This window comes from Neurospora crassa, linkage group I, assembly GCF_000182925.2.
Source record: "Neurospora crassa OR74A linkage group I, whole genome shotgun sequence".
Lineage (NCBI taxonomy): Eukaryota > Fungi > Ascomycota > Sordariomycetes > Sordariales > Sordariaceae > Neurospora > Neurospora crassa.
The window spans coordinates 6,985,973-7,010,618 of NC_026501.1; the positions used below are offsets into that span (position 1 = coordinate 6,985,973).

General features: G+C 47.4%; 8 protein-coding genes across 8 annotated transcripts; 4 read left to right on the forward strand and 4 right to left on the reverse strand.

Annotated features, from left to right (window-relative positions):
* Positions 1-1,152: 1,152 nt before the first annotated feature.
* NCU00842 (hypothetical protein) lies at positions 1,153-1,830 on the reverse strand (the record flags this gene model as incomplete). The annotated part of the gene is made up of 4 exons (XM_958869.1): positions 1,153-1,312; positions 1,426-1,554; positions 1,648-1,701; positions 1,787-1,830. 4 exons carry the CDS (start codon positions 1,828-1,830, stop codon positions 1,153-1,155), a joined length of 387 nt encoding a protein of 128 aa, XP_963962.1.
* Positions 1,831-3,169: 1,339 nt separating this feature from the next.
* On the forward strand, positions 3,170-4,605 carry NCU00841 (hypothetical protein; the record flags this gene model as incomplete). The annotated part of the gene is made up of 2 exons (XM_958868.1): positions 3,170-3,482; positions 3,572-4,605. 2 exons carry the CDS (start codon positions 3,170-3,172, stop codon positions 4,603-4,605), a joined length of 1,347 nt encoding a protein of 448 aa, XP_963961.1.
* A 238-nt stretch (positions 4,606-4,843) lies between these two features.
* Positions 4,844-7,482, reverse strand: NCU00840 (hypothetical protein; the record flags this gene model as incomplete). Its single annotated transcript, XM_958867.1, has 3 exons — positions 4,844-4,864; positions 5,043-7,166; positions 7,300-7,482. The coding sequence occupies 3 exons, from the start codon at positions 7,480-7,482 to the stop codon at positions 4,844-4,846; spliced, it is 2,328 nt and encodes a 775-aa protein (XP_963960.1).
* A 1,854-nt stretch (positions 7,483-9,336) lies between these two features.
* On the forward strand, positions 9,337-10,447 carry NCU00839 (hypothetical protein; the record flags this gene model as incomplete). Its single annotated transcript, XM_958866.1, has 2 exons — positions 9,337-9,607; positions 9,690-10,447. 2 exons carry the CDS (start codon positions 9,337-9,339, stop codon positions 10,445-10,447), a joined length of 1,029 nt encoding a protein of 342 aa, XP_963959.1.
* On the reverse strand, positions 10,211-11,979 carry NCU00838 (3-dehydroshikimate dehydratase). Its single transcript, XM_958865.2, has one exon. It carries the CDS (start codon positions 11,812-11,814, stop codon positions 10,792-10,794), a length of 1,023 nt encoding a protein of 340 aa, XP_963958.1. The 5' UTR covers positions 11,815-11,979; the 3' UTR covers positions 10,211-10,791.
* Positions 11,980-16,729: 4,750 nt separating this feature from the next.
* On the forward strand, positions 16,730-18,329 carry NCU00837 (6-phosphogluconate dehydrogenase). Its single transcript, XM_958610.2, has one exon. The coding sequence runs from the start codon at positions 16,736-16,738 to the stop codon at positions 18,230-18,232; it is 1,497 nt and encodes a 498-aa protein (XP_963703.2). The 5' UTR covers positions 16,730-16,735; the 3' UTR covers positions 18,233-18,329.
* Positions 18,330-19,223: 894 nt separating this feature from the next.
* gh61-7 (glycosylhydrolase family 61-7) lies at positions 19,224-20,918 on the forward strand. Its single transcript, XM_958609.2, has 4 exons — positions 19,224-19,809; positions 19,910-20,045; positions 20,251-20,709; positions 20,746-20,918. Exons 1-3 carry the CDS (start codon positions 19,340-19,342, stop codon positions 20,623-20,625), a joined length of 981 nt encoding a protein of 326 aa, XP_963702.1. The 5' UTR covers positions 19,224-19,339; the 3' UTR covers positions 20,626-20,709; positions 20,746-20,918.
* Positions 20,919-21,326: 408 nt separating this feature from the next.
* Positions 21,327-23,699, reverse strand: NCU00835 (hypothetical protein). The gene is made up of 2 exons (XM_958608.2): positions 22,070-23,699; positions 21,327-21,984 (listed from the first exon to the last, which is right to left on the reverse strand). Exons 1-2 carry the CDS (start codon positions 22,881-22,883, stop codon positions 21,596-21,598), a joined length of 1,203 nt encoding a protein of 400 aa, XP_963701.1. The 5' UTR covers positions 22,884-23,699; the 3' UTR covers positions 21,327-21,595.
* Between the last annotated feature and the right edge of the window lie 947 nt (positions 23,700-24,646).

The following is a 24,646-nucleotide window of genomic DNA, read 5'->3' on the forward strand; positions in this document are numbered from 1 at the left end:
ACGGGAAGCAGAAATAGAGTTCCATATCATTGGTATGTTATCTTCACGTGAGAGACCCACTTTTGACGTCGGTCGTTTTCTTGACTTTCGTCCTTCTTTCTTTTCTTCACCATCATCCATCACTGTCTAAGATCCGCACGACCATTATCCGGCAGCATGTGAAGGCTTACCAAGTAATTCACTCAGCTATCAGAAAGCAAATCAACTCTTGCTATCGACGTTACTCAGGGGATGACGAAAGATGGCATTTACATGGGCCATGGCAGAACAAGGACACCACCACAAACAGCCGGAGACGACCTGATTACATACAACACTTATGTTGACGGATGCAACGGTCTATATGCACAACGGTCCATACGCATAACGGCCTTCATCAACTCACCAATGTTCCCAATTACGAATTCCCAATGGCCTTTGCAGTACCAACGATCTAGTCATTCTGTCGATCTTTGAGACACCATATCATGATATGAAATGACCGACCATTCATGTCAAACATCCTTCGACCAGACTGATATACTCACCAAGAGCATTATCGTCAACCACAGTGAAATCCAAGGAATCCGGTAAAGAGCTAGAGACCTTCGCCTGCAACGAGCCAACCTTTGAAGAAAGAAGCACCTGGAGTCCTGGGCAAATGCTGAGATCCATACCATATTGCGAAACAAAACCTCAACCTCCCTTCGTCTCATGCATGCTCTTCATCTCGTTCTCGAGGTAGGTAACATACCCTGCTGGAAGCCAAGCAGGAAGAAGCGGCGCAACGCAAATAGCCGAGTGAAGTGCCTCAGGCTCTCGCTATCATGGGGAGAAAACCTACCCGCACTCAAAGACAAGGAACTTACACGCAACTCGATGGGCAGTCACACTACATCAACAATGCACTTGACTATATTACGAGTAGAGGAATCAAGGCGCACGCAGCAAGATGTGTGAAGACGGCTGATATTTGGTCTAATGATCTAACCCAGTCCCTTAGGTTGATAAATCCTCCATGCCATGTGCTTCCTCGACAGTCCTCATCAGTTTCGGTCAAGTCATCGTGGCGGTTGTTGTACGAGTTGTTGTATCCGCCGCGATCACATTTAAACTGCGAAGAATTGTTTGATGTTGGCGAGGCCGAGGCTGTCGTCATCAAGCGAAGGCTGGTTAAGCAGGCGACTTGGGCGTAGGTGGAATATCCGATGGGTCTGTGTAAATGACCATGACCTTAGCCTTCGAGCGTCCATGAACCTCTGCTGCTTGGACCTCGGTGCGGAAAGTCTTCACGCCACCCACGGTGACATAGCTTTCCTTGCGCGCTTCTTCGCTGGTGTGCGCTTAGAGCTTGCTACAGCAAACGACCAAGGTTAGCGACATGACACGAGGCAGGCAGTATATCACTTTGTGTTCAGCAAATGTTCAGATGGATTGGCCACGTACCTACTACCCAGCGGAACGATGGGCAAGATCCTGCCGTTGGCGCGAAACGGAGTATCGGGGTCGATGCCGGCCTGCCGACACCATGTCTGGAATGCATGGTCAAAGGTGTGGAGGTATTCATATCCGGTACTGTGAGATTGATGATTAGCAGCACGAAGACGAGATAGCTTCAGATATTACCTAGGGTCGAGTTAGGTGTTGGCATGAATCATGTCGACTTACCCCCAGTGTCCCATGGCCAGATGGTTAAGGTCCCAAAAGACCGAGCGAAGGGTCCTACAAGCAAGAAAACAATGTGAGCGGGGACAAAGTGCTTGGGTCATTTGAGAATTGAGTTTTAAGGTGATGTGGGCTGACTTACGGCTCGCTGACCGGGTGAGGGTTGCCAGGGGGACGGATCGGCATTGTGGTTTGGTTGCGGCGGTAGAAAGCGACAACGCTTGCTTGTAAGTGTGATGTAGGTGGGAAAGAGAGGAAAAGAAATACGTGGATGGAGGGTGAGAAGGGGAAAATTCATACCAAGCCGCAGGGTGGGGGGCACTGGCAAGAACTTGAAGAAGGGCCGGCAGTAAACTTGGACAGCCGGTGACAGCCACAGGCCCACGGTAATTGAAACCACAAGAAGGGGTGAGGAATTGAAGGAAGGCTACCGTCAGGCAGCAGGTACGGGTACGATTCAGAGATACCAAATTCAAACGGTAGAGGTAAGTATCTCTACGGTACTTACCTAGAGGTATGTACCCTACCTATGTTACCCCATCATTTATCGCCCTAGGCACAATTACACTCGCTCGAGCCTGAGCAACGCAAGATACCTCGGCCGAGGGTTGTCATATCCAGCGCCTACACCAGGTCTTTATTGACACACAAAACGCATCAACAGACAGGCAATATGCCTTGGACTACGGTTCATAGCACCTTGATCGGATGAAATTCCGAGCCATAAGACGTATGATTCAGTAGCTGCTTCTGATGACAGGCAGATGGCATGGCGGCTATGTGGCGAGCAAACGGAGCGGACGAGTTCGTCTTCTTGTTACAAGCACGCAGTAGCTCAAGCCCCTGTATGTGACATGACAGCTAGGTGTAGATCTGCACTTCAAGCAGGAAGGAGCCTTAACCTCTCAAGTTGTGGTCTCTTTCATGTGGATCTCGCAAGATCATACATCCCTTTGAGCGATTAAGAGCATTGAGAGTCGCAAACGAATATCTTGGCTCAGGACTCGCATAGTTCAGACAATGGGTTACATGTATTGACCTGTTGAGCTTGCATCTACCGTGCGATATCCAATCACCAGACGGTAATCCATCTTAATATACATGGGTTAAAATAGAGTGGAGTGTTCTTTGGATGTTTCGGCTCGAGAATAGCAATACTGTACTGCATACATTGTTTGTCATTACTTGGCAAGAGTTCCTTGTACGTTAATCCAGAGCTTGAGCTAGCAATGCTCTCTCCAAAGCGCCCCCCTATCTCAACTCACGCGTTTCATACTTCGGACGAGGACGGGGTTTTAGGCCGCAATAATCTGCGTTCTATCTGCCGCGGGGTACTTCTAATAACCTTCCATGTCACATTAGTGCCTTTTTCACTTCTTTTCTCTTTTCAAGAGCCAAGCTCGGTTTCCTTCAAGCCCACTCTCACCTTGACCATACCTTACACTTCTTCTTCCCCCTTCCATCTTCATCATCTTCTTCCTCGTCTTCGTCAGTGATCAACAACGACCAAACAAGGGAAAGCACGATGTCAGACGAGACACCCTCTCCCCCTCTTCCCCCTCCGCCATATTCGGCGGTACAGCAACCGCAAATGTCGCCGCATACCCATGGGCCCTCGAGGGTGTACGTGCCGAACCTAATGGGAATTCTCCGACACGTTCATTTACTTCACCCGGATGTGTCAAGAGTTGAGCTTCAGCTAGAAATGGAGTCCATGAAGAGATGGTGGGCGAGGTCGATTGCGCCTGCACGTGTCCAGTGCTTTGGTGCAATTCACCCGACTTACGCGAACGACTTTCAAGACTTCTTTGCGGATTGCCAGATTTGGCATAAGTACAGTAAGTGGCTCCATGTCCGTAAACAGACACCAAGGAAACACAACAGAGGTTTGAATAGTTGCTGATAGCTCATCTGACATTATTCTCAGTTTGCCCTGACGCTTCGGGCCACACTACTGAGCAGCTTAGGCACCGTTTGACTGCCTCTGAGAACGAAAATCGGCACCTCTCAAGGAAAATCGACAGGTTGCACGAGGAAATCGAGGAGCACGAACAGGCCTTGGCTGAGAAAAATGCGATTGCGACCGCATACAACCAAGTCATCAGTGGACTGAAGGAAGAGGTCAAGCAAGCCGAGATTGCCAAGGAAGTCACGGAGCAGACGATGGCGAGCAAGGTCGCGGCTTTGGAAGCCAAGCTCAGGCAGGTTACGGAGGAAAGTACCGCCCAGCTGAAGGCGGAAATTGCGCATCAACAGGTCCTAGCAGCTGAACTGAAGAAGTTCAAAGACGACAGTGCTGCGGAGAAAGTCAAACTCTCCAACAAGATCACAAACCTAGAGGCCCAGAACGAGCAACTGCTCAACAAGAAAGTCAAAGACCAGGGGCAGGGGCAGGTCACAACCCCGATGCTCAGGTTTGCATCAATCGACGAGACCCTCGCCAAAGTCGAGGCACAACAACGCACGCGAGTGCACAAGATCGGCAAGGAGATAGAAGAGATCGAGGTTCACGATGAGGGCGAGACCGGCGACGAAGAAAGCTCTGGATCCGACAAGATGACATATGCCGAGCTCGAGCTCGAGTGCCGCCGGCTGAGCGACCTCGTCGATCGTCGCAACTTGGAGACGGGTCAGCTCCACGTCAGAACCCAGAACCTTGAGCGTCGTACCAGAGAAGTCGAGGAGAAGGGTCGCGCGCTGGAAGCCAAGGAAGAGGGCACGAAGAAGGGCCTCGCCGCCATACTTACCAAGTCCAAGCAAGTGAGTCGCGTGGGAAAAGTGGTTCGTGAGCTGGTAAAGGAGGGCAGTGTTCCGGCGGCAAGCGATCTGCTTGCAAGCATGTTGGGGGATCTGAAGCAGGTTGTAAAGAAATTTGAGGAGGACGTGGGTCAGGGCGGCCAGGGGTTCAACGTGGGAGTGGGAGCTGATGAATGGTTGTGGGAAGATCCTTACAATGTCTGAGCGGAGTACTTCTTGTCTGCCTCTTCTATACCTTTACATCTAGTCGTACTAGTTGAGGCCTTTGGTCTTTGCTGATAGATCTTTTGACAGGTGTTGGAAGCGTTTTCTAGCTCAAAGCATGCTGAATTCAGACCCATTAAAGTGTTTTCGCTATAGGAAACTACATAGGTGGTAGAAGTATATTATTACAGTAATAGCCGGACTTTTTATAAGACTGAAACTCCCTCATTCTACCGCATCAAGGCCTCCAGTAGTAACCCTATAGTCCCTCAATTTGTAGAGGTAGTTAAGCACGCTAACCGGCCTATAACTTCCTTGACGGCAATATCCAGCTCGGAAACGTTATACAAAAGCATCGGAACTGCTAATAACACGCCTGCCCCTGCATTCGATTGCCCTTCAAAGCTGAACCGGATAACCCTACAAGTCATACTCACTGCCTGCGCCTTTCTGCTCAAGCCATTGTTGACAGCGTCTCGAAGAGCTGCCAATTCCCCCGTTGCGTCGAGTCTTGTAGGTATTACCGCCAGGTCATTCTCGTTGGTTTCCGTAAGAGCGTATTGACGGCATTCCTCCTTGAGCGCAGCAATCTTTTGTGATAACTCGTCCACCAGTTTTACGGACGCGCGGCTTCGGTTATCTAATTCCACAGCTATTTCCAGTTGACCTTCAATGGTGGTAATACGCTTCTGGTGACCGAGGCATTCCTGTTCAAGTCTGGTGACCTCCTTGCTGTAGCGGCGATGTTTTTCTTCGAGATTGTTGACCTGCACTTGGTAACGGTCGCATTCCGCCTTGAGCTTCGCACATTGGTCGATCGCTTGTGCTTTTGCGGCAGCAGTTTGAATCTGTTCCCTGCGGAGATGGTTATTTTGTTGTTGCAGTTCCCTCACTCGCATGGATGCTTGCTCCAGTTCGGCAGTACGATATTTTTTGGCGCTTGTTGCTAAGCTCAACAGTCCTTTGAGAGTGGAGATCTCTTTTTCGATAGGTTTTTGCGCTTCTTCAAGTTCGTTGATTCTTGCACCGGCATTCTGTAGTTTGACGTTGACCTCATTGACTTCCTCGGTCTTGATAGCCAGCTGTCTCTCAGTTGTTGCTAGCTGGTCCCGGCTTCGTTCCCCTGAGGTAATAGCTGCCTCTAGTTGGCATTCAATGGTGGCAGCTTGGTTCTGGTATTCGAGAAATTTCTGTTCAAACTTAGCGGCCTTTTCCTTGTCGATCTGGCATTCCTTCTTGAGCTCAAAAATTTTGTCGGATGCATTCTTCTTGTCAGCAGTCATCGTTTCCCTCAGGCGGCTACACTCTTCCTCGAGCTCTGTCTTTCGTTTTGTCACTTGCTTCAAGGTGACGGTAAAAGCCGCTGCTTCCTCATCTAGCCGGGTTTCACAAGTTGATAACTGCTTCTCCAACGCTTTGCACCTTTCTTCAAGTTCCGTAACTCTCTTGGTGGCATTTTTCTCTTTGACTTCGGCCTCTAGAGCTTTCTTGGCCTGGGTGGCTAACTGTTCTTGAGCAGTGGCCACCTGTTCTTTCAGCTTTCCACGTTCTTCCTCGATTCTGGCAACCGTCCGAGTTGAGGAATCTCTCTGGGCATTAAGGGCTTCTTCGACTTTTGCGGCCGACTCGCTCTGTATCGCAATGATCTGTTTCTTCAACCGACCACACTCCTTTGACATCTCGCTGACTTTGTTGGTTGCGGCCTGTTGCTCATAATTGCGTTCGTTTTGGACGACAGTTAGCTGTTCCTTTAGCTGTTTGCATTCCCTTTCGAGGTCTTTGAGTTTGTTGCTAGCAGCTTCTCTGTCCGAGTCGGCAATGCGGGCTTCCTCAGCTTTTGTCTTTAGTTCGTGTTTAGCGATGTTCAGTTGGTTCTCCGACTGTTCGTGCTTTTCTTGCAGTACCTTCATCTTTTCAAGCTGCTCATGATAGCAATCTTTCCACCTCTTACATTTGTTCAATGCATCATGGTGACTGTTCTCTGTTTGCTTGTTTTCTTCTCTCAAGAAATCGTACTCGGCCTCCAGCTTTGCAACCCTCTCCGTTGCGGCTTGTCGCTCAGTAGCCCAATTTTTCTCAACCTCTATTAGCTGTATCTTCAGATTGTTGCACTCCCGCTCCAGCTCATTAGTTCTGTGAGCTTCAGCTTGCTGCTTTTGAGGAGCGTGCATGTGGTCCTCTGACTGGTCTCGACGATTTATCGGCTTAAACCCCTCAACTCTGATTGTTGCACATCCTTGCTGTTTGAGATGGCGCTCCTTTGCTCCTGCGACTTCCTTTTTTTGACAAGTGGCTAGCCTTTTGTATTCATAAGCTTTAGTCGCGCTCTTTGCCAACGAATCTTTCTGCCTATCGATGTACTGTGTCCTCTTAGAGAGTTCACTCAATAACTCCTGAATCTTAGCTTCCAGTCGTTGGTTCTCTGCAATTAGGGAGGAGTAAGCCTGGCTTGTAGTCGGTTCTGCTTGAAGACGACCATGATTCGCTTCAAGCTTACCGGGCTGCCTGTCCTGGGACGCTGATCCGTCGTTTATAGTAGACATGACCTCGCTGTTATGGGGCTGCGTGATCGTTGGACAGCCTTTTCATCGATGTATTCGGTCTCTTTCCTATTACGGCCCGTCTTATTGAGGTTTTGTAGCCCCTGACAACGAGTGAATCTTTGCGAGAGGTTAAAGGTAACGTTTCACCGACCTGATACGGGTTGTTATGCTTCCACTTGGGGGTATACCGATGGAGTCGTCTGCTCTGAGTCCTGAGAAGTGTATTTTGTAGTCCACTGTTGGCGATGGTGACTGGAGATAGTGTTTCCTGGTAGAGATAAGGCACTAGTTCTGTTGACATCGAGAAGCTGATAGGTAGGACTAGGCCCCACATTTTGGGTAGAGGTTCTGGCTGTGCTTTGCAATACAAAGGTGAGAATGTTAGCAATTGGAGCTATAAGAAAGGGATTACTCAGCTGGGCGATTGTAAGTGTCAAATACCCTACCTTATTGAAGCTATAAAAGTAGTTGTTCTGCAGGACTGGTCGAGTTATGGGATTTGTCGGCTAATCGTAGAAATTGGAGGAATTACTGATACAAAGGGATGACCCATACACTGTAGAACATCCTGCGCATCGTCAAAACTAGAAGAAAACCGCTAGGTGGAAGAACAAGCTAATGAAAACACAGTGGTGGAAAGTCACAGGTTCCCAGAATGAACAAGCGTCACATGAGAAGTACAGTGAAGGTTCGCGAGACGTCACTCGCCTTGCATGCTAGGGGCTCTTTGATGCCAGATAAGTAGTACATTACTGGGTAGTACAAGAAGACGAAGAGAAAGAGCGTTTTCTTGCCCCTGGCGTCAGGCATTTTTGGCGGCAGGCACTTCTCCGTGCGACTTTCACCTCTTCTTGACCGTTCGAGCAATTTTGGGTGTGCAAATCGCTTGAAGGTTCAAGTGTTAGATAATGCCTGTCGACTCTCAACTTCTAGAGTCAAGTTCCATTGTCGCTGCTTCACGAGAGGTACTGAATGGAAGGAGATGAAGAAAAGAAGGAACGGAGGGTGCGTGTGAAGAAGAGCGGCGGGAATTGCTTCTTTGTAGTTGCAGAAATTCAGTTACTTCTAACGCAGGCACCAGACAACAAGGGTTCTTTCCTTTGCGAAGCTGAGGGATAACATGTAGCAGGTACTCACTATTTGTCGTTCGGTCTGGTCATCTGGTACTGCCTCAGACCTTCGTTGCAGATGGAGCCACCCACCCATAAGGGGAAAAGATGCAAGCGTGAACCTGAGATGAGTTGCGACAATTTGATTTTGTCTTCAAGACAGTAAAAGTTCGTCAGGTGGCATGATACCTGCGTCCTTGATGAGTGGAAGTTGACATATTCCTGAAGACAATGTCCATGACGAGGATGTCCAGAAAGTGTCAAATGTGATGATGTAGCCAATGGGTAGAGGTACCTAGAGGTATGAGAAGGTTAAAACAGGTTGGTACTTGATAACACAGGCACCCAGGCAGCGGCGTATCGCCAGCCGTAATACGCTGTATACGGGTAGAGAGTCCTTAAGAACGAGCACTTGTCAACCCCCATTCATCCGATTGCCCTCCTTCTGCTGTCACTCCCTTCGTCATTGCTTTACAGCTGGCGGAAAGCCCTACCCCAGCCACAGCTCTGGGTTGACCCAGAAACCTCCACCACAAGCAAGAATTATCTTCCCTCACTTCCTTCCCCTCCTTCACCCGCCAAGAAGCAACACCTCTCACCCCATGGTCGCCTTTTCTTGATCCTCGCTTCTTGATCATCAAAACAGCCCGCGACTTTGTTACAGTTCTCCCTTTCAGTACGACCTTCCTCCAAGGTCACCAGATAAAGCTGAAACGATTTGCGACCGCGCGTTTGGTTCATACACCCCCCATCAAGGGCCCGGATTTCGGGGCGCGGCGTCATCGAAGATTTCAAGGTATGAAGACGTCAACATCCAACACACCTTCCGTTCACGAAGTTCACAACACTCACTTCCCAAAGCTGCTCTCATTGGGCCCAGCTAGACTCAGCTTCAGAAGGAGCGCCATCGAAGATTTCAAGGTACGAAGAAGTTGACAACCAACACACCTTCTGTTCATGAAGTTATGTTCCTAACAGTCCCTTCACAAAAGCGCTCTCATCGGGCGCGCCTGTAGCTCAAGCTCAACTTCAGGACAAAAACTTCCCTTCTTCGTGACGAAGAGGAGACACAGACCAAGATGGAGGTCAAGAAGGATGGCGTTTTCGTGTGCGTGACTACCTCGAGCCAGGAGATTCGCAAGCACTTGCGTGACATCGCCAAGATCAAGCTCAAGAGAACGCAAGAGAAAACTGAGGAGGTCCTGAGGGAGAAGGGCATCTACGAGGGACCAGGAAAGATTGTGGAGGACGTGTACAAGGAGATCATTGCTGGCAGTAGCAACTACCCCATTTACCAGCAAGCTGAGCTATTGCTTGAAGCCAGCCGCATCGGCGTCTGGGAGGCGCAAAGTAAGTCCGACCTGAGATCGAATCAAGGCAAGCGCTTCACAGAAGTCCCTTCAGTTGTGCCTGACCATTTTTGACTTTATAGTGGCCAACCCTCATTACGTTTCCCAGGAAGCCGCCAAGCTCTGGCCCCGCTGGGGTAACGTATCTCCGTACCTGCGCTTCATCGAACTCCGAGAGCGCCTGGCCAAGGAGGGCTCCCGGCCTATCAACCATGGCCAGCCCCTGGATATCGAGAAGCTTTCGACAAACCAGCTGTCGAACCTCCAAGAGGGATGTAAGCGGTGGATGGAGTCTTACAAGGAGAACGGCAAGAGTCACAGTTTGGAGATGAAGCGGCTGTTTGACCGTGCCAAAGAGCTAGCGAAGGAAGCTCACGACATGCGCACCACCATCAAGTACTTTTCACGCATGAAACTGGATTTCATGGTTGACAAACACTTTATGATGGAGATAGTGGTCACGCACTTCCGTTCCTTCAAGGAGAAGGTGGCCACAATGGAGTGGTGCCTGGAACGGTGCGAGTTTGAGGAACGCGTGCGGGCGCATGGAGAGCAGAAGAAGAAGAATAACCCTGAGTGTACGCAGGAACTTGGGGATTTCATGGAGCAGTTGAAGTGGACAGGTGAGGATATATACTTGAAGGAGTTCTCAGAAGAGAATGTCCCGGGGAAGAAGTTGGATGATGAATTGCCCTGGAGTGGCGCGTTGGGGTCGTGGATGGAGGAGGAGGCTAGTCATGCGTTTGGCGAGGATGACGGCAAAATCTCTCTTCATGAGAGTGATTTGACGACGGAGAAGGAGGAGGACGATGGTGGCAAGGAGGAGGAGACGATGAAGTAGGAGTCCGCTGCCAGCACTGAGGCTCCTAAGAAAGAGGTTCAGGAAAAGACTGAGCGCAGTGAAGCAGCTTCACCTCATGAGAATATCGGATCTCCCAAGAAGGAAGAATGGGTTAGCGTACTATTGACAATCGGCTTATCGTCGAAGTCAACACGCTTGTGCGCCCTGATTGTTCTTAGATATTTTAAAAACGCCGCATCACCCAGATAGCCAAGGAAACAGAAGTAAAGAACGAGATAAGGAAGAAGTAGTGAAAGAGAGAGAATAATGGCTAACAAGATTCGCTGTGTCTAATCGTGGGGTGTCCTGTAAGGTAAGAAGTGCCGTAGTTGTCTTCATGACATTCACTGGGTCTCCTTTTCCTTCGCTTTTGAGAGTAACTCCTTGCAGGAATCCATCGCCTTCTGAGCATACTTGTTCAAGTCCTGGCCAAATTTCTCCTCAAACTTCCCGTCAAACACTTCCACGCTGAACCATCCCTTGAAGCCCGTGTCCAGCACTGCTTTGGCAAACTGCTCAATGGGGAGGTAACCACCGTCGTAGGGAAGCGGACGATAGTCGTGACTCCAACGTCCTCTCGGCCGCAGCCCCGACTCCGGATCGGGCTTGTCATCCAACGGTGGCTGGACCTTGTACGCATCGCTGATCTGGAAGAAGAAGATCTTGTCGGCCGGCACTGTTTCCGCCAACTCCTTCAAGCTGGCTCTATATCTAACAGACAGCTCCATCTCGGTGATAGCCGGCGTCTCGATCCTGCCAGACTCAGTTGTAGGATCTCCCCACTCCCCTCCAGCGGACTGGAACGTATCAAGGCACAGTCCGACGTTGGGCCTGTCGACCTTTTGCACGATGTTCCAAACATCCGACCATTTGGGGGCGTGCGTGGACCAGCACCAGTTCTCGTACGCCAGCTTGAACCCCTTCTCGACCAGCATGTCCGCCAACTCTCGAAGATCGGCTGCCACCCGCTCGGGATCGGTGGCGATGCCCTCAGAATCGGACGAGCCAACCTGGAGCATGTCCGTCCCCACTGCTTCCATAATTCTTATCCATCCTCTTGCACGCGCAAAGGCGTCCTCACGCTTCTTGCTGCCCTCGGGCCATCCTTCGAAGTTGGAGAAGGGCTGTAGGACGAAGATGTTGAGGTTGTGGCGCTCGACGAGGGTTCGAACTGCTTGCCCGGCTTCGCAGAGGGTGTCGTAGTCGTCTTCGGCAATGTCGCGCCCGAAGTGCAGGTTGGCGTATGACTGGAGATCGGGGAAGGAGAGCTCGATGCCGTCGAAGCCGGCGTGACGGATGGCTTCGATCTTTTGGTGGAGCGTGTGTTTGGGAAGGCCGATGGAGCAGGAGGCGAGAGCGAACGGCATTGTGCTTGCTGTATGGACACTTTGGGATCGAAAATGACGCAGAGATTGATGATCAAAGTATGGTAGGAATTTATGTGATTTATTGTTGGGGTTGGTTTCTGAGGTGTTGTTTGTGTTGTTTTGACGGCTCGGTGGGCACCTTGCTGGCTGTCGATGATGTCAACGATTGTCACCCCCAGGCGGTTCGTCCCACATTATATCAGGTTGTTAATGCCCCACAACACCGACAACAACCGCTTCTCCCGACAGAGACGCAACTACAAAATGGAGGGTTCTCACTTGAAACGAAGAGCGTTTACATTTATGACATTAAAAGATTTGACAAGAGCTATATAGCCTTTCATCCAACAACTTTACCGATACGATTCCAGGTTTTGTTCAAGGCATTTGCGACAGCACCAATCATCCCTGAAGAACACTGCAGTACAGAAGACTCCACGCGAGACCCTAACCCCGGCAACATTGGCCCAAAATGGACGTTGTTCCCACACTCAATCGCCTGTGCAGTCTTGGCAAGAGGTGTGTGTGCGTGCACACACACACACACACACCGCACTTCTATATTACACAACTTCGTCAAAATTCATTATTTTACAATAATTTCTATATTAATTTAAAGCTATTTCAACGTGCAAAGTAATTACAACACCAATAATCAATCAAATCCATCGCAACAATACCTCCCAAAACAATCCTCAATTCAAAACCCGCCGGTATAAAGCAATTTTATACTTGAAATAGCGTACTAATAATCCACTTCAACGAAGATTAAGACTAGGAAGATCCTAGCCTAATAATTCTATAATGCACCTCCTCCTACCCTAAAAAGAAGAGCTGTAAAGCCGAATAGTTTATTAAAATTATCCCTAAAATTACTCTACCCAAAAAGAAGGCTACTCCTATTAAAACTACCGTTAAGAAGACCGCTATTAAAAAGACTACCGTTAAAAAGGGGAAGGCTATTGTACTAAAGTTAGAGCTAGAACTAATTCCAATCCTAGTCCTAAAACCGCCGTTATTCCCCCCTAAGCCCGTAATACCTATTAAAATTTCTAATAATAAAAAAGACTCTAGTAATAATAATAAAATCGAATAACAACTCCCTATCCGCCTTACCCCTAAGAAGTAGACTCTTAATACCTCGTTTTATCTATCGGGTAATAATAATAATGAAGTAGCCTCCCTAACTAAACTAACTACTTCAATACTACTAGCCCAACCCTGCGCTGCCCGCAAGCTAATCGCTATAGTACCGCTACCGCCGCGTTCTAAATACCCCAACTTAATACAAGTCTAATTTAATATAATTAATTTATATATTACTACTAACTATACTAAACTACCTACTATTAAAGAATATAATTTATTTAAAGAGGTTGAAGTTGAGTAAAACGATAGTAAATTCTATAAATAGCAATTTAGGACGATACTACTTAGCAAAATCTTATATATATAATAAAGTTATATAAAAAATATTATTAATAATAATATAACCGTAGGGACAAAGCAATTAATCTCTTTATATAATATTATATATATCGCCGCTACTTATAATAACCGCCGCGCCCGGGTTATTATATATAATAAAACTATTCCTAGGAAGGACTTTTATAATAAGTATAATAATATTAAGTATAAGACCGTTATAAAGTCGTACCTCCACTACACTAGCTAGTACTACTATTTTACTATATTATTTAAATTTCAATTAACTAACCCGCCTACTAATAAAATCCCCGCTACCCCATCCTCCTATAACAATATACCCTCTACTCCTACCCCCTCTCGTAATTTAATCAATCCTTTCATTACCCTAACTCTATAAACGGTCAATATACTATTATTACGAGGGTTACAAACTCTAATTAATACTAAGAAGTTTAAATGCGTTACAATAAATATTATATTAGTAAAAGTTAAAAAGAATCTAGAGGAGGACCGGTAGTAAAAGGAACGTATAAGGGTAAAGCTATACAATACTGTATATTAAAAGCTAGCATAGGTATAAGCGTATAATTTTAATTATAAATATAAAAATTATAATAAAGCTATTAAATACTAAATATACTATATTATAAATAGGAATATAACTTATTATAACTTCAATGTTAAAAATATAAGCAAGTAGGCACGCGCTATATCGCTAGGGAAGGCTATAGTAATTAACCTACTATTTGAATTAATACGAAATATATTAAGTAATAAGGCAATAACCGCCTCTAGTACTAACAATAGTAGTAATAAATATAAGGGAGGAAATAATAATCTACTAATTAATATTAATATTATTAATAATATTAATAATAATAATAGTAATACCAACACAAAAACTATAAACAATTTATTACAAACTATACTAAGGAAGGACGATTTTAAAAGTCTATACTAACTATACCCTCCTCCCCTATACTTACTATACCTACTACTATACTAACACTTCCCTCCCTACTTTCAATATCCCTAAATCCAACTACCTTATACTACCGGCGGTTCTATTACTAATTCAATAATCGCTAGTAACTATAATTATAATATAGCGGGCGCTTTCCCCCTACCGGGTAAAGCAATAACTATCGATTTGTATATACTATTAGAATATTTTACTACCGTATTCTATAAGTACCCGACCGACTGCGAAACTCTCACTACTAAGCGTACTAATACTAACCCTCCTCCTATCTCTATAGCGACTATAATATCTATTTAGCTACCAGTACTACTATTAATTGTACTACTATTGGTAATAGGCGAAGAGGACGAAAGCGAAGAGACTAGAAACTCCCTAATAAAAGCCGGAGAATTATCTATACTACATCCGCCCATACCCTTAATTCTCAATCTTCGTTTATTACCGCCACCCCCTACCCCGCCTAATCGGCCGGCTAAAGAGATTATTATTAAATTCTTTAAGGCATTCTACAAATGTTACTATATTAAATTATTAATTAAAGTAATACTAGTATATAGAATTCTAATTACTTTAAGGAATAAGCTCTAGAATAAAAAGGCGCTGCCCAATATACTTATACTTAAAAAGTAACCGGTAGAGTAGTTTATAAGGTTAGGGTTCAATTATAACTTCTATATAATATTTAGGGATAGTATTAAAAATTTCCTTAAAACTAAATATATAGCATTAATAATATAGTTAAACTATAGTAAATATACCCTTTAACCCCTATTACTATAATTTAATTAATTAATATATACTTCAAACCTACAATTTAATACTATACTTAAATATAGCGTTACTAGAACTCTTACTTCTATAGTAGGTACTACTACTAACGGTCCTAGCGAATAATAATAATATTATAAGTCGATTTATAGCGAAAGAGGGGGGTTTCTAGTATTTTAGTATTATTATATAAATAAATACAATTTCTAATACTTCTAATACTTCTAATATTTCTAGTATTTTTAATATTTTTAGTATTTTTAGTATATAATTCAATTTAATATATATAAATCCATCTCTCCCTTCCATACTCTCTACTGCCGCCCAAATATAATACCTATTTTTCTATATTCGACTAATTTATTAATATACAACTCGCCATACTCTTTATTAATATTATTAAATCGATCTATTACTAGCTTTATATTTTTAAAATAGCTACGGATCTATTATACTCTATACCCTACATCCTACGCTAATTGCTTAAGAAACGCAATAAAATTATTATTTAATATTTTATTACCGCCCTTATTACAATATACCCTTTTAAATTACTGTTTAAAGTTACTAAAATATACTTTAATAAAATTAAACTTAAAAGAATACAATAGTAAATACTATAATAGAACCCCCTTCTAATTATATACGTACTAGAGTTTAGTATAAGGGTACTAATTAATATTATCTATTACTAAAATACTATTGCAACCGGGAAATAAATTTATTTTAGGGAGTAAGTATTTTACTATCTAATTCCAAACCCTAACTAAATTTATTATACTTTTAAATACTAATATATTGAATAACCTATTTACTATAATAATTAAGAGGAAGTAATACTGCGTACTGTATACGAATTTATTTAATACTATTGTAATAGCACTACGGAGTACCCAATTAATACAACGAACGCTATCCCTTTAGTTTATACCAAACTTGTTATAGAATACGAATATCTCTATAATAAATAAAGAGATCTTTAATATCTACTTAACTACTAATATAGAGGATTATTATAATACTTTTATATAAAGTCGCTTCTTCTTCTACTTCTCCTATCGAAGGTACCGTTATACAATTTTAATTGAAATGTATACGTTATACTCGTTAGCCAAAAAAATACAAATCTCGTCGAAGTATAAATTGGGTTTTAATATAAGGAAGTTTATAATTTCCTTTATAATATTAATTATAATTAATAAAATATAGGGAGTAATATAATATACGCTATACCTTAAACGCCTATATAGGAAACTTTTTAATATTCTAGGAAGTTTACAATAGTAAAAATACCTTACTAATATCTAATAGAATATACTTATATTTTTATACACTCCTTATACTTATACTAATAATTTTAATAATGTTATTAAGATACTCGTTATTTACTAGTATTATCGTTATCAATACCTTCTGGCGGGTATTAGGGTAGTATACTATATTAATAATAGTTTAAAAGACAATGTAAATATTAAAATAGACAACTATACGACGTAGAGCATCAAAATATCGACTTTTTGTATTAGTTTTGGCCAGATTTCAATATTAAACGATTGAGTTGAGTCGTGTAAAGCGATGTCAAATGGCCAGATTTGTCAAATGCGGTGTGTGTGTGTGTGCGCGCACACACACCTCTTGCCAAGACTGCACAGGCGATTGAGTGTGGGAATGAAAAAGTACGGATGCTCCCGAGACACTCGACAGATGCGGCTTAGCTGATCATCATGGCGTTTTCAGATTGGAATGATTGGAACCGGCAGCATGGGCGGCATGATGTCTCTTCTGTTCGCCGAGTACGGCATCCACACGCACTACTACGACCCTTCCAAAAAGAACATCGAAGCCCTCCAATCGCACGCCAAAGAAAGCAAGCACGAAGACAAGATCACCTACCACGACGATCACAAGTCTTTGTGCGAGGCTCTAGAGGACGGTGATAAACCCAAGGTTTTCATGTTCAGCATCCCCCATGGCGGCCCCGCCGACGACAGCATCGATGCCCTCGAACCCTACCTCAAGCCAGGCGACATCATCATGGACGCCTCCAACGAGCACTGGAAGGCGACCGAGAGACGACAGGCCCGCCTTGAGCCAAAGGGAATCCATTACATTGGAATGGGCGTCTCTGGGGGCTACCAGTCTGCTCGCCATGGTCCTTCCATCTCCCCGGGTGGCAGCAAGGAGGCCCTCGACAAAGTTTTCCCCTTCCTCCAGAAAATCGCGGCCAAAGACAACAGGGGACGGCCATGCGTGGCCAAGCTTGGACCGGGCGGATGCGGGCACTACGTCAAGATGATCCACAACGGCATTGAGCACGGAATGATGACTGCCCTCTGTGAAGCCTGGGCCATCATGAACATCGGCTTGGGCATGGACTACGAAGAGATCGGCACCATCTTTGAGAAGTGGAACGGTGACAAGCAAAGGCCATTGAGGGACAACTTCTTGATTGACATTGGTGCCGATATCTGTCGGACCAAGGATGAGAAGGGCAACTATGTGCTGGCCAACGTGCGTGACAAGGTCGTTCAGGATGTAGACAACTCCGAGGGTACGGGAACGTGGTCGGTCCAGGAGGGTACCAGACTCCATGTGCCAGATCCTACCATTGCCGTCTCGCATCTTTTCAGGGTAGCTTCGGCAGATGCAGCGAGGAGAGAGACAGTCAACAAGGCGCTGGACGGAAAGGGGGTGAAGCCCGCTCAAATCGAGGGTGTCGATAAGGCCAAGTTCCTGGAAGACTTGTACAACGCTGTCTACGCCTCCTTCCTCATGTGCTTCATCCAGGGCCTGCACGTCCTATCCAAGGCAAACGAGGAAAACGACTGGAAGCTCGACTTTGCTGATGTACTGCAGCTCTGGCGCAATGGATGCATCATTCAAAGCGACGGAGTTGCCGATTTGCTCGAGACTGTGTATCGCTCGAGGGAGCATGACAACGATGATCTCCTAGGACACCAAACGATTGCTGGCGAGCTGGCAAAGACGTACCCGTCGCTCAAGAGGGTTGTACTGAAGGCTATCGAGTTTGATCTACATGCTGGAGCGCTGGGTACCAGTCTCGAATACTACAAGTACTCAGGTTCGACTGAGCTACCCACCCAATTCCAAGAGGCCGAGTTGGACTACTTCGGGGCTCACATGTTTGACCTAAAAACTGCTGAGCCGGGTAAGCCGGTGACGGGTAAACACCACTTTGAGTGGAAGCCCGCGAGAGGTATTCTGGAGACGAACGACTAGAGATTTTCTGCATTCCTGACTAAAAATTATGCTAGTACCTAAACAATGACCTTCAATAAAAGGGAACTAATATCAACGGATTGGACTATTCTCCCTCCACCCCTTTACGCATTCTTGCCCACGCATAAGCGGCTCATCCGTCGCAATTCCCAAAGAATGCTTCCTCAGTATGGACAGGGCCATCGCTTGACAAGATTTAGATTGCAAACCACCATGTACCGACCATCGCCCAGGTTGTGGATGCAGCACAGTGAAAGGCCGTTTGACGGCAAGCATGGACACCTATTGGTCGCCTTCATGAAACATTGTGCCGCCGGGGAGGGATGTTGATGAAACATGTGGAGTTTTCGACCTAACTGCGGTCCCGTAGTTCCGATCACCGCCCAGGCCCTAGTGTAGATAGTGTAGAGGTAGACGAGGAGGGCCACGTTCCGAAACCTATGATAGATGCCAAGAAGGTGACACTGATCACCAAAACAATTCGGCGCTAAACTCAAGCACGCTCTAAGCTCTTCGAGCTTGTTATCGGGTTGTGGAGTGCATGGAAGCTGTTCGCATGGCCCTTAATTACCCCCCTGAATGCCCATTGGTCCGCATAACCACGACTTAGAACCGCTTTGGGAATGGCGGAGCTCGATGTCCGTAACGGGAATCGGAACCACTTCCACTGAACATGACTGGATTTGACAAGAACACCAAGTCTTTGCTCGCCGAGGTCCAAGTACGGCTTGCAGACACCGTGACTCCGGTTACCGGGCCGCGGTTTGTCGCGCCATGCAACGTTGGCGCCAAATTCTGGAATGGTGTCGCCGTCGAGGTGGGGGCTTCCCATCCTCCAATATCACAGATTATCAGGTTTGGGATCGATGTGTTCGGGTTAGGATAGTAGGTAGATGGTGTGTTCAAGGACGGATCATGGTCTTTGGGTCAAGTGGTATATATCTACCCGGGACGCACTCTGCCAGCTCTTGTTCCCTTTACCTCACCATCCCTCAAGCCTTCAGCCCCAAGACACCAGACTTCGGATCTTCCTGCTAGCACGGTCAAATCACAGCTTCAACAAACCCTTCTCTCTACCCGACATCCACTTTACACCAATAGCCCATCATGAAGCTTTCAGTTGCTGCCGCCCTTTCTCTCGCCGCCAGCGAGGCCTCGGCCCACTACATCTTCCAGCAAGTCGGCGCCGGGACCTCGGTCAACCCGGTTTGGAAGTACATCCGCAAGCACACCAACTACAACTCGCCCGTGACCGACTTGACTTCCAAAGACCTTGTGTGCAACGTCGGCGCCAGCGCTGAGGGCGTCGAAACCCTCTCCGTTGCTGCCGGCTCCCAGGTCACCTTCAAGACCGACACGGCCGTCTACCACCAGGGTCCCACTTCCGTCTACCTCTCCAAGGCCGACGGGTCCCTTTCCGACTATGATGGCTCGGGCGGTTGGTTCAAGATCAAGGACTGGGGCGCTACCTTCCCCGGTGGTGAATGGACTTTGTCGGACACTTACACTTTCACGATCCCTTCGTGTATTCCCTCGGGTGACTACCTTTTGCGTATTCAGCAGATTGGTATCCACAAGTGAGTTGAATCATTGCCATGCCGTGCCGTGCCGTGATGTGATCGAGGAACAAGAAAGGATGGACACAGATGAGCTAACGAAATTGTCCTTCAACAACAGCCCCTGGCCCGCAGGTGTTCCCCAGTTCTACCTCTCCTGCGCTCACATTTCCGTGACGGGCGGTGGTAGCGCCTCCCCCGCCACTGTCTCCATCCCTGGAGCCTTCAAGGAGACCGATCCCGGCTACACCGTCAACGTAAGTTCTTTCTCTCCTCTTCTTCCCCCAGATCACCAGGTCGCTCCTGCCTACCTTATCCTTCTGGTGGGGTTCTTGCCTAGGAACCTTCCTCCCCCCACTTCCCCCCTATGTCCTGCCACTATCATCCGATTCAACCCCCCTCCTCGCCTATCCGCTGTACTTCGTTACCTCCAAGTACCTCTACTAATCCCAAACTGAACAGATCTACTCCAACTTCAACAACTACACCGTCCCCGGCCCCGAGGTATTCACCTGCAGCGGTTCTGGCAGCGGTTCCGGCTCCGGCTCCGGCTCCGGCTCTACCCCCCCATCCCAGCCGACCACTTCTACTACCCTCCCGACTTCTTCGACCGTTGTCGCGACCACCCTCAAGACTTCGACTGTCGTCGCCACGACCAAGAGCAGCAGCAGCACCACTTCGTCAGCCTCCTCCTCAGGCAGCCAGCCCACCAGCCCTTCTGGCTGCACGGTGGCCAAGTACGGACAGTGCGGTGGCATTGGATACAGCGGGTGCACGAGCTGCGCTAGCGGGTCGACCTGCAAGGTTGGCAATGACTATTACTCGCAGTGCTTGTAAGGGTGTCCCCCCTTATGAGAAGGGAAGAGGAATAAAGGGGAGGGAGTGAGGAGCGTGGATTGAGAAGAGGATGATGGACTGCATGTGGGACTTGACCTGGCAGACTGGAGGGGATGGAAGGGGAAAGGGAAAACTTAATCTTCTTGTGAATAACTTCAACCGGGGCATTCACACTTTTGGTCGGTGATCGCTCACTCGGCTGGGAGTGAAAGGCCTACGATATCTGTATATAGTTTGTTCTACTTCTTCACTTGGCCGTTGGTGGAAGTGCTGGTGCCAGCATGAGGCCACGGTCTTGCATGCATATGTTTGGAATAGAGTGGTAGTTTGATATAGCATCGTACCAAGTAGCGATTCAAGATTGTATTTGCATCCCAGGTTTACATCAAGGTAGGTACCCACAGGCGAGTGAAGACAAAGTGTTGGTGATGTTACTTGCTGGCGTTGTCCTGGGACATCCAGGAACATGGGCACCACCGGGCAAAGTGGTCATTGGCCAAATGTCTCGTATTGGGGAAAGAGGACATGAAGGTCTTCAAATAGGCGATGCCATGTATTCTTTGCGGCTGCTCTTCAACAGTAGATACAAGTCTGATACCAATCCATGATGTGGATGAACCTTGAAGGCTCAGTAAAGAAGCTCTATCAGTACGGTAAATGGTAGAAACTGAAAGCAGGCTGCAGGAGAAGTAAAAATGATATACGGTCTGATTGCCAAAAAAATAAAAAATAAAAAATAAAATAAAGAGGCGTTTCACAGATATCGCAAACATAGACATCTGCATTAAGGCCCCGGTTTGGGGGAGTAATGTGCATGCATATATAACGTCCGATGCCCTTCATGTTCGCCGTGACGCCGTGGTATCTTGAATTTCCATAATATCATTCCTCCTGTGGGCAATGGCTCCCTCTCCGTCCTCTTGTTTGCCCATCCCTCTTTTTCATCCTTTTTTTCAAAATTTCTTTCTGGTCAATTCCTCCTCTCATCGCCATGCAAAGTAGCTTGCTCCTGGTTAACGTCCTGCCGGTCGCCCTCCTGGTGGCCCACATGCTGCTGTGGCTGATTTTGTTCCTGTGGGCGTTGGACGGTGCTGGCGTCCATTTCAAATCCAGGATGATTCCCCGCGGGTAGTTCCTGTGCGCCGAAATGGTGGTCGGTAACGGGTAATTCTGAAACAGTATCTAGTCCCAACCCGTTGTTCTGATAGCCTGGGAAAGCATTGTAGCCGTACTTTTGATCAAAGCCTTCTTGCCCAAGATTCGGTGACGTGTGTTGGCTCTGGAAACCTGCCTTGGAAAGGGCGGGAGAGAGAGGGCCATACTGGCTGCCGGTAGCAGTGAGGCCACTCACATATGAGTCTGCATTTTGGGAGACTGAGCATTAGCCGGTCTGATTAGTGCGATGGCGGGGAAGAACAGAGGATAGTAGAATCTTGGCTCTTACCTCGCATGTAGCCTGTGCTTGGGCTGCTCATGACTGACCGTCCGCTCTCATCGACGTAGCCGTATCCTTGATGTCCTTGGTGTAGGTATGCTTGCTGGCCCATGGGAGTCATGGGGCCCATTTGAGACATGGCTGCTCCGGGCACATCCCCTTCCTGCACATCCCCTTCCTTCTTCTTCCTTGGGAACCATCCACACTTCCACAGAATCCCAGCAACAATAATGAGGACTGCTATAACAGCCCCGACAGCGATGCCGGCAATGGCGCCAGTGGATAGTCCTCCAGTGCTGCTGCTGGGGGGCTCGGGTTGGGGCTCGGTACTGCTGCTACTGCTGCTGCTGCTGCTGCTGCTGCTGCTGCTGCTGGGGGACTCGGGTTTGGTCTTGGTGCTGTTATAGCTGATGCCGGTGCCAGCAGGGTTGAGTATGTAGTCACGTTTCCATTCCTCACCGGGCAACTTGTTTAACACTGTCGGTCTTAATTTATCCTTGGGACAACCAGCGTTACAGGGGTTGTCAGCGCAACAACCCATAAATGGAGGGGCAGCATTTGCGCATGTGTAGAATACTGCTTCTTGAATTGAGACGTCGCATGATTGACCCGGAAGAAGTTTGTATTTTGCGGAAGAGAAGGATGCAACTTGGAGTTCGTCGTCCGGGCAGACACCGTTTCGTTCCTCGGTGCATGGGTCGACGGTGCAGCAACCGAGAAATTCGTGCTTCATTTCAGGACAGATGTAGAAGCTTCCATCCTTTGGGCACGAGAAGCCCCAGTATGCGATGAGTTGAGAGATGACCTCTGCACTGCTTGCCATGGTGAGTCCAGTGGTATGATGGGAATCAGGAATGGGAGCGGGAGGAAATCTTGAGACTGGACGGGGAGAGGTTGACGACGAGAAGAGATAAAAGGGAGAGGTTCAAGAACCTGCACGGAGGCAATCCCGAAGCTTTTACATCATATGGTAGCTGACGGGATTCCTATGCTTGTAGAGGATGGGCCAGTAAGAACAATGGCTGGAAAACGAGTGCAGTTGATACTGGACCCGGGACCCAAGACGGACCAGGATCATGACCAAAGAGGTGGCCTTGATGGGCTGAAATCAACCTTACCCAAAGGAGTAACGACAAGTGAAGAAGGTTTCATCAAAGGATGAGCCAAAAGCTGACATGGAAAGGCTTGGCCCGCAGGCAGCACCATTCTGATTGGGTTCCAGCACGAGGGGAACACGAAGAGACGCAGTGTCCCCAGTGCGGGCATACACTTCAGCGTGCTCACTGAACCGTCCGCCCAGCAAGGCAAGGGGTTCTTGAAAGTTATGTTGTTCTCGCCCAGGTTTGAATGCAGAAGACGACAGTATTGTCCGTCCACTTCTGCTGTGACCCAGCCTGCATTGCTGCATCCAGTCGGTGCTGGCGGTGAAATGTGAATGACAAGTTGGCAGACGGCTTGTTGGCGGACGCCTGACGGAAAGAGAAAAAGGATGGCGATCCACCGGCGGGAGACCCTTCGACGACGGCTGGGTCGTCATCGTCTCTGTGGCGGACTTTGGATGCACAGCTCTCATTGCATGCCTTGCGCATATCGAGATATGGTATGATGGCTTTGGCGTTTGAGGCTGGGCCGGTGTAGGAGGGGTCGGAGTTGGTGAGGTCGAGGGATGTCTCGTTGAGAGTGGTGAACTGGTGGACATGATCATCATCGCGATGTGTTTTTTTGACCCGAAAATGCGGAGAAAAATGGACCAAAACTGGGTCAAGAACAAACCTAAAAATTAGGTAGAAGTGGAAGTGCCAACGGGAAGGCGGGGAGCGGGCTGTGTCAGGCAGTGCACTACAGGCTTGGCATCAGGAATTCGATTTGGGGTTGGGCGCCCGCGTAACTTGAAGTAAACTTTAACGATTGCTCTCCAGCTTCCACTTGATGTGCACTGTGAATCCCTAACATCGTACAAAGTGTATAAATAAGTCTTCAACAATCGGCAGGACCCGGGCTTCCCTTCCATCCCATCCAGCGGCATCCATGCCGACGGGAACTTGTTCTCATCCCGTCTGCGAACCCTTCAGTTCTTTGATCCTTCCCAGTAACAACCACCTGATCTCGACAACCCATGCCCCAGCTAGAGAGCAGGGGCAAACGTCCTCTCCCCGCTTAATACAACACCCCCCTTGCCACCAGCCATGTCATACAACTACCTCTAGGCATCACTTTTTTTTGCACTTTTCGTGTACCACAGACATGGCGATACCGCACCACCAGAAACAGTACAACAACAATTCCGACCTCCTCCGCCCCTCGAACCTCAAGATCTTCACCAGATTTGGGGGCCAGTGGCCACTTCAAAAATTCCGCGCCAGCTTGGCAGCCCCAAGCTTCATAGTTGGTCTGTTCTATGCTTCTTGTAAGAATAAAAGAATGAACGCGCGGATGCCACCAATTCACAAACAAGACGATAGCCGCGTCTGCCTTTCTGCACCAATCGCAGCACCCAAAAGGGCAAGCAAGACCCGCGAAGTAACATGACACCAGTTCCGGTGCCATGATTGCCGCACCAAAAAGTTGCAGTCAAAAGATACGTCT